General features: G+C 41.3%; 1 protein-coding gene across 2 annotated transcripts in view; it reads left to right on the top strand.

Moving 5' to 3' along the window:
• The first annotated feature begins 582 nt into the window (after nucleotides 1-582).
• The window catches only part of tfpia (tissue factor pathway inhibitor a), a 34,729-nt gene continuing 26,089 nt past the window's right edge, over nucleotides 583-9,222 (top strand). For both annotated transcript variants that reach the window (XM_076746713.1, XM_076746714.1), the window contains exon 1: nucleotides 583-750. In XM_076746713.1, the coding sequence (XP_076602828.1) occupies nucleotides 663-750 (88 nt within the window). In that variant the 5' untranslated portion in view covers nucleotides 583-662. The remainder of the gene's footprint in view (nucleotides 751-9,222) is intronic.

The following is a 9,222-nucleotide window of genomic DNA, read 5'->3' as shown; positions in this document are numbered from 1 at the left end:
GTCACTAGCAGAGGCCTGAAGGAGCTGAAGGGAGCTTCAAAATCTCTCTAGAGGCCATAACTCAGGTACGAGTTTCTTAAACGAAACAGGCAGCTGTGTGTGGGTAATGGGCTTCAGAAGAAAATTTCTCATCTCTGTGAGATGAACTGCTGTGGACTTAAGTGTTGGAGGGTTGAAACGATGCGACCTGGAGCTCCTCTTGCTACAGTTCATCAGCTCCCAGCAGACAGAGGCAGAGAGAGAGAGCCTGTGTGACAGCAAAACAGCAGGATCAAGTTTTCTGCTGAAATGCCAAAGTCATGATGCCATGCTCCTTATATGACAGAAATGATAAGAAATGATATGATATCATAAAATAATGATAACAATAGAGACAGAATCCCCAGTCATTCCTCGGAAAACGTTATGAGTTCATGGGAATATTTGATTTCCTTGTGTTGACGCATCCCTCAGGAAATTATTGCCACTCTCAATTTTAAAGAGCCTGCAGACTGGCACGGTGTTATCAAACGGAAGTACGCACCCACCCACACACACACACACACACACACACACACACACACACACACTGTGACACACACACTCACAACTTCAGCCCTTCAACTTGATGAAGTTTTCCTCGAAACTTTACACTCAGCTCGGATCAGCCCCGGCTCAGCAGCATGGCTGTGTGCAACAAGTGGTGGATTTTGTGCGCCGTTTCGCTTTCCTGTGTCGCCCACTTCGGCTCCTGTAGAAGACACAGAGAAGGTAAGATGACTGAAAAAAATACTTGAATGTGAAGAGTGTTATTTTAACCGCGTTCACCGCTTTCACGGCTCGTCTGGGCTGTTCAGCAGACAGCAGCAGGGCAAGTTTTGGTCCCGAAACTTGTGCGTAAATTGGAGCCGAGTCCGAAGTTAGATTAACACTTTCATACGTCCTGGCTTCAGTTTATTGTTGTTTGAGCTTTGCATGTGATGTGTTACCTTATTGAAAGCTACGTGTTATTATCGCTATTAATAATTAATAGTAATATTATTGAAACGTGTTGTTTTTGTTGTGATATTTGCGTCACAAATTTAAAGCGTAAACTCATTTTCAAACAGAAAGGCGCGCTGGCGGCTCAGAGTGACTCGTTAAACTGCCGTACGTTTATGAAATAACTAATCGGCTATAATATCTTGCAGTTTTGCTCAAAGAGTGATCGATCACTCCACACTAATAATACACGATGTATATTGGAACCAATGCTTTTACTGAAAGCCTGCTTGACGCACGGCTGAGGTTGTTTTGTTGTGTTCGAGGCATTGTTAAGTCCGTGTTAGTGAGCGGGGGAGATGTGGCGTCAGGCAGGGCCAAAGTCCACACCGTCAGCAGCTCTCAGACCGGCCACGACCCACACCTGAACCGCCTGGCACCTCCTCCTGTCCGGTCATGTCGCAACAACAGCCTCGCAGGCCGTAATGAGGCTGCAGGGATTGGATGTCACACACTCAGCAGGTTGAGTGAGGAGTGGAGGCAGGTGTGGTCCAAAGTGGAGGAGAAACTGTCGTACTCCTCTTGCACTCCTCCATCCCTCGGAGGAGAACACTGAGCTGGCCACACTTCACTTGTGACGGCTCTGCAGTTGAAAGGTCATTCCGAGTGTGTAGGTCAGATACTGAAAGTCAGCTCTGCCTTATCTCTCAGTGACATGCAGCCGCTTCAATGCATCATTTCCCAGCGTGGAAGAACATTTATACAGTTCATGAGCAGAATTTAAGCATGAAGGCTGAAAATCCTCTAATTGAAAGAAAATGTGACATTTTGTTCTCTTTTCTCTTACAATTCTTGAAAGCATTGTTCTTAAAATACTCACACTTTGTCACCACCATCAAAGCCTTTTTTTATATATATATATTTATATAAAACCCACTTGACTTGTTACAAGCCATTTTCTAGGAGATTGCATGTTTCACTTTGCATTAGCATTTTATTTTTAAAGGTTAAGTATTAACAAAGCTTGGGTCGCCCCTCGGGCTTGGTTACATCATGGTCATCTTGGCCAGGGCTCGCTAAACCTTCTACTGGGCAAAAGTGAGCTCCCCTGGTTCTCCTGGTGTCATGTTGTGTTTAAGTACCCATCAGGTGCACTGCAAACTGCAGACAACACATGGCAGCCTTGTAATATATAGTGTATTTATAGAACACTTTTCAAGCAAGAAGCACAAAGTTAGAGAAATAATGAGTCAGGAGGTCAGTGATATACTCCAGCACCAGACCATGTGAAGCCTCACATGTGATGAATCATACTTTAAAATGACGTCTGAAAGAGACTGGGAGTCAGTGAAGATAAGGGTGGTGCAGTGCACGAGGAACACTGTGTTCTGGTCAGTTGTTTGTATTCTCAACAATGTTGAGAAATAAGGAATTTCAGGAATCGAGCTGGAAAGATTTAAAAGCATGTGTAATTTTCTTCAAAGTGAAACATATGATCTAATTTTGAAGATATTCATCGGCTGGAAACACGGCTGGAGTAACTTCTTTATATTTTGTGTCAGACTCAGGCCACCGTCCAGACTCACACCCACATTTTTGAGGGCTGACGTTATGTAAGGACCGAGAAGTGGCTTTATTTTGTTTGAAATATGTTCAGGGCCAGTGATCAGGACTTCTGCTTTGTAAAATGACATTTTAAAAAGTTATGGGATGTTCAGTCTTTCATTATCGTCATTTGCACGGCTATGCAGTGAAGCCAGGTTGCCAGTATCAGCAGGTTTGGGATGGAAGTGCTATAAAAAGAAATGTGGTACTTCAGTGTGTGAAGTGTGTTGAATATAAGCAGGAGTTTAAATTGGAGCAGTGTATATCGCATGAAAACAGAAATATTAGAGAGAATCACCAAAGTTACTGTAAATATTAATGATATAAAGGTTTGAAGTGGAAGCAGAGTGTCTGTGATCTTTTTATTGACCATCTGGGAGAAAAGTGTTATATTTTTAATAATGTTGCAGGACGATTATATAATAGTAGTAAAGTAGTAAAAAGGTAGTAGTAAAAAGTATGATTTAAGCCATTTATCCATGCTGAAAGGAAGTCCAACTTTTGCTCAACAGCGGCCCCTGTGGCATCAACTGGCAATTACAGATGAATGGTCATTTCTACAGTAGTCCAGGTAAAAAAGACAAATGAAAAAGTATATTGAATTTTTGATTGGTACGCTCATTTAACTTCCTCAAAATCTGATCACGACGAGATTAGCGACAGCTTTGAACTAATGCTAATGGTGCGACGGTGTAATGTTAGCATGTTGCAAGAGCAAGCATCCCATGGTTTGCATAAAACATCGTGTCTTATCTGAATATATTTCAATTCCAGGATGAATAATTTCATGTCTTTTCCTTAATCAAGCATTTCATAGACTTTGCATTTAAGAGTTTCCCACAAGCCATCAGCTGACATTTATCGATGGTTAACTTTTGCAAACAACACACGTTTAGCATTCTAACCTCAAAGCACATGAGGGCAAATGCGCTGAGTGTTTAGATATTCTAAAACAAAAACTGAGCCTCCAGGCAGTATTAAAGGAACACATTACCATATGGCAATTATACTTTGCATCCATCAGAGAAATGAGAATACAACTCAGGTAGATGCAGAGAGGCAATCTGGGCTACTTACATTACAGCGGCCTTCAACAAGGTTTTGTTCATAGAGGAACATTAGCTTTTACTATTTGCATATCATTTAGGTGCTCTTGAGAGGTAAAACAATAAGGGACTCACTGAGCCCCTTTGCAGCTAAACATCAGTATCATTGGCACACGCTCGTGGTGGCTTCACTAATCTTCTCACGGAGGCGTAAACATTGTGTCTCATTAATTTGTGGAGAAATTTAATTAGATGCTCACTTGCTGTTTGAAGTGGTCCTTTTATTAGGGAGCCTCAGGCCATAGACAGAGAGGAAACTGTGTAGCATGTGCCGTCTTAATTAGCGTTTGCAATAAGAAGTAGACTTCAGAAAAGTACTCACCTAAACTGTCAGTGAAAACTGTCCGAGTCCATTAGATGAATACACCTATAACTGGAAAGTGCCTTGCCAATTAGGTGTTATCTAATGTTTTCAGCACTCAGCAGCAAGCAGGCCTTTATTTTTTGTAATGAGAAGAAGTCTGTTTTGTCTCACCGTGAATCTCACCATAGCAATTTCCCTGCAGCAAAAGCAGCAGTTGCTTCTGGGGGCGACTCCGGCATCTCAATACAGACTGTTAATGACTAAAAATCGCAATTTTCTCCAAATGATGCACTTCACCGCTGTCTGTTCTGTTTGTACGCTAACAGGCAGTCATGACCACTTTCTGTTTGAGTTCAGCCTATTTCCATTTTTTATTTATAGTTTTAGAGATTTGAGTTTCTGTTTGTCACGCCAACTCATTTCATTATTTCCAGCTTGTTTTTTTATGGTGGACCACTACAATTGTTGGTGTCCTCCAGTAATCCATCCAAGTGTTTACATTTAATCAGAGCTGTAGACATGAGACGTGGACACGAGTCGGAGGGGAGTTAGAAAATGAAGGCTTGCAGCTCGCCTTGGACTCGTCTGCTGTGAGGCTGGACTTGCTTGAGACTTGACTTCCTGAAGACTCAACTTGAGACTTGAAGCAAAAAGCTGAGGAGGCTGGAACTGGTGACCCGTAAATATTGAAAAATGCTCTGCTGTTCTTAGTTTTTCCCTTTGGAAATCTGCCAAACTGCCATCAATAATTAATGAAATAACAGGGATCTTTGTAACCTCATTCAAACTTGCAGTTGTTGCAGGTTACACAAAAATAAAGGTCTATATTCGGACTAGAGAATGGACAGCACTCTAAAGTACACTACACTGTAAATACCAGGCTGTTTCACCATAAAAGACGAGTAACCATGCAACCATTAGTTATCAATTTGTTTATTAGATGTACTGTAAAACAAACAAGTTCAGCTAACAACTGAACATAAACAGCTGTTTATAGAAATTGCTATATGACTTTGTCTCAGAGAGTTAAGACTTGACTCGAACTGGTCCTGTAAAGACTAGAGATTGAACCTGGACTTGCCTCTAAATAGTAGTGGTTGGACTCAGACTTGCCCTTGAAAGACTCGCTCTCTAAAGACTTGACCTGGATCTGCCCTCTAAATAGTTGAGACTTGGACTTGAAGGCTCGAATGGAGCATGTCGCCTTGTGTTGTGCACTAAATGATCGAGCATGCCTTCCTTTTGTGGTGCTACTGCACGGATTCAATAATAACGGTCAGGAAAAGGAGTTGTGTGAGTCACAATGACAGCAACAAATGCACAGTCTTTGCTTGAATAAAGCAGTTTTTGTACCCTTTATTAACGGCCCTTAAAATGACTTTCCAGTCTGTCTCAGGTAAAGATCATTACTGCATTACGTGTCACCAAGAATCTCAATATGTGGCATCGTTTGAAATGGAAAAGCAGACTTGATTGAATCCCACTGGTGCGTGTGTCCTAGTACTGACATTCCCAACTCGCTCCCAACGCAGCATCACTGTAGGTTACTGTAGGCAAAGGGTGCAATTACGCTGGAGGTGACGCCTCCAGCAAGTACAGTGTTAGTGTAGTTATCATGTGTTTGGTATCTCTGTCTTTGCCTCTCACTGTCTCACTAAATTACACCGTACAGTGTATATTCCCATGCAGTCAATATATAGTTCGTGCACTGCTACTGTATATGAATACATAAGCTGAGTGGGAGTCTTGAACTCATAAAGGCACTTACATTATGTAATCTAATTGACTGGGAATAACTTGTAATTTTGTTCAACTTCTACAACTGTTGAGTGCAACAGAGCAGAATTCAAAAGTCCGTGCTGATTCATCTGCCGCAGAATATAAAATAAAGGACACCTTTGTGTAAAACCTGACAGCAGGAATGCCAGTTGACTGTGTTTTCTGGGCATGAGTGGGTGTAATGAGACAAATGCAGGAACACAAAGGAGAGACAGTGTCTCCTGAGTTAGTCATTGAACTCCAAGCAATTTTCTGAACAATGCACAGTAAACAATAGACCGTAACACAACATTTCCACATGTGATTTATCATATGTGGAACACAGACCATAAGACTTTGCTCCAGGGAAGTTGGTTCAGAGCATCAAACCTTTGAGTCACTGTTATTCAGTTCCCAGATAAAAGGCTGACTACATTGCAGCGTGGTGAAGATACGTTTGCCTTGTGAGAAAATACCTGTCAACTCGAGGTTGACACAGCAGTGCAGATGACAAATGCACTCGGAGGACAATGAGCCACGGGTTAATCTGTGTGTCCTGTGCACTGTCCCCTGTAGAAATTGGCAAAGGACACTTGCTTGGCTCTATATTTAGAGAGAATACACCATCGCCTCAGTCATTTTCCCACTAACTTGAGACGATGGTTCCGTTAGCCTTTTCTTTTGCATTAACAGCAGCGTAGCCTCAGTCCAATGGCAGAAGACGCGTTTCCAGAACTGACAGCCGAGAAATCTGTGTGCCATCTTATTTACTCACTAGCAGGAGGAGATAGCACAGCCTCCAGGCAGTCAGCTGATAGTGAAATACCAGAACAAATGGATAAAAATGAGTTTTAGAATGTAATTTTAATGTTGGAGTCATGTGGTGGGTAGAAACTTTCAGCCAGGTTTCATCAGTAGTATGTTCATGGGTAGCTACCACTGAACACGTCGTGTACTCTGCATTGAAATTTGGCAGTTTTGTAACCTGAGGTGTGTTTTACAGTTTAAAATGGAAAGTTACACATGGCAGGTTTTCAAAGAGACTCATGCTATGTCTCCGAAACTCCCTCCCGGCTCAATATTATCAGGTAGTTCCCACATAAAACGCTCGTTAATTAGCTGTTAGGTGACATAACATGATGTGAACATAATGTGATATGAGTCACGTCATCTGGGCTGAGTATACAGAAATTTAACCAGGAACAGTTTTGATAAACGATTAGTCTTTAACTGTAAGTGATTTAACGAACTAGGTGCTGTTCCTTGCTTTGTCTCACAGTCCACCTGCTGTGAACACTACGTTTTTTTGATTGTGGAACTAAGGCACACGTCAATTCATTTTCTGAAACACTGAATTGGAAACACTCCACAAGTTAACGAGACGGTTTTATCCCAGTGTTAATGAAAACTCTATAAATAAAGGTTGAATTGTTTGGACGTGTTCAGTTATGACAGGACTTGAACGGATGATGCATCTTGATACTGTGTCGATAATGTTTTGAACTACGCTAACTGACCTGATGGGGGCGCTGCAGTTGAAGGATAATAAATAGAAGCTACTATTCCACTGCTGTTGAGGTGGTTGGTTAAAAATGAGCTCATTTGGTGCCTTCATAACGTGGATACTTCCTGGTTTTAGTGATTTTGCTGAATTACTGGAGAAAGAAAAACAGACATAAGTGAGCTTTCTATTCAAATGTCCCTTCATCTGTTTGTATCCACACTGCATTGTATCTTGAAGGGCAGTGTGAACAACAATGCTGCAGCTGGGAACACATGATTAGTGTCTCTCTAGCTCACAGGAAGCTTTAATTTCTTGCATGTTGACACATTATTGGACGCATATTTCAGATTTTGCACAGGAGGTGAATGACACCAAGGATACGAAGCAGGATACTAATTGGGGATGGAGCGCTGTTCGACTCATGCCTCCATGACTCACTCACTTTGGTTTGTTTCAAAAGATAGTGCTATCTTCTCTGAGCCTGGAAAAGTTTTGCAGCAGAGTTCAACAGACAGATCAGGCTATGCTAGCGTTTCCTGTGTGAGTCGCACTGACAACAACTGTAAGTTTTATTTAAGGGACATACTTTCAGGAAATGATGTGTCTTACAGGATATTGAACTTGTGGGAGATAACAATTATATAAGTCAGTTGGAAAAGTACATGTGCAGATGCCAAAAATATAAATGGAACCCTCACATACTGATCATATTCTATATCTACACAGCAAGTCAGCTTTGCCCCAGCTGAAGAATCCTATCATAGCAAGTGTCTGTACCAAATGTTGAACCACAGATCTACTCAGAATGAATTAATAACCTATCTGACGTTCACAAATGGGTGGTTAATCCTTAATTAGTGTTTCAGAGAGCAGGCAGAGTGTATTTTTTGGGTTTTGCACCACTCGTTTTTGGAGAAAAACATCTACTACCACACAGTATCGTTCCGATCTACTTAACCTAAGACACAGAAAACATAACTCATTTGAATATATTTTATGAAAAGTGAAAATAGGAAAAACATTTTGGGAACTGTGGGGTTCATTATAAGACAGTTTCTAACATTGCAAACATTGAAGACTGTCCACACTGCTATATCATAAAAAGTCCTTATAAACCATCTTATTAAAGCTATTAACTAGCTCAAGATTCAAGATCTCCCTTAAAGAATATACACTGACATGTACAGTTTCACTGTTTCAAGATTCCCTAAAACCACCATTTTCCTTGCTGCTGGATCCATTTCAATAGATACGGGTCAAATTCAACTGCGAAGTCAGTCCAATTTTAGCCTAAAAGAATGACATTTAGGTCTTTTTTGCTGCTTTCAAATGTCAAAAAGGCTCAAATCTAACCTGAACAGTATGTGAGGGATCAATATGGCTCGAGATATTTTCTGGTGCTCGATTGCTTCTTTTATTTTCTTCTATTATTGTGAATATGTTGTGCAGCAACTAAGAAATTACAACCCAAATTTCAAGGTCAGCAAAAAGATACGTGTAGTCGTGCTGACACAAAAATTCAGCTACCTGGTGTGCAGACTAATTGTAAGCTTTGCACTCAACCCCCCTAACTCGTGTCAGTAAAGTGTACCAAAGGTTTAAGGAATAAAAGAAAGAGGCGAACTAAGTCTGAACTTGTTGAAGGAGCACTCACAGAAAATGCGATGAAAGAGTGATCACCTCATCGTCACTCTGTGCCAGTTCAGACAAGGTGGGAGTGGACGACGGCTCCTTGTTTTGGACTGCTTGATGGTGAAGTTGAGATTTCTTCTCTTTTGCACTTCAAAGCTGCTCAGAGTCAGTGTACAGTATCTGCTAAAAGTGACTGCGTAAAGGACTGAAGTGTAATATGAACAGCGGTTGAGGTTGAATTAGTATCAAGCTGCGTGTAGTTCGATGCTGTCAGGTTCAGTGCAGGTCCATCAAAGTTGCACAACTCCTCTCTAGTACACCAAGCTTTCTTCTCTCCATGTTTTCAGCCTGCA

The sequence above is a fragment of the Chaetodon auriga genome, chromosome 13, assembly GCF_051107435.1.
Source record: "Chaetodon auriga isolate fChaAug3 chromosome 13, fChaAug3.hap1, whole genome shotgun sequence".
Classification (NCBI taxonomy): Eukaryota; Metazoa; Chordata; class Actinopteri; order Chaetodontiformes; family Chaetodontidae; genus Chaetodon; species Chaetodon auriga.
This window is presented reverse-complemented; position numbering and strand designations above follow the sequence as displayed.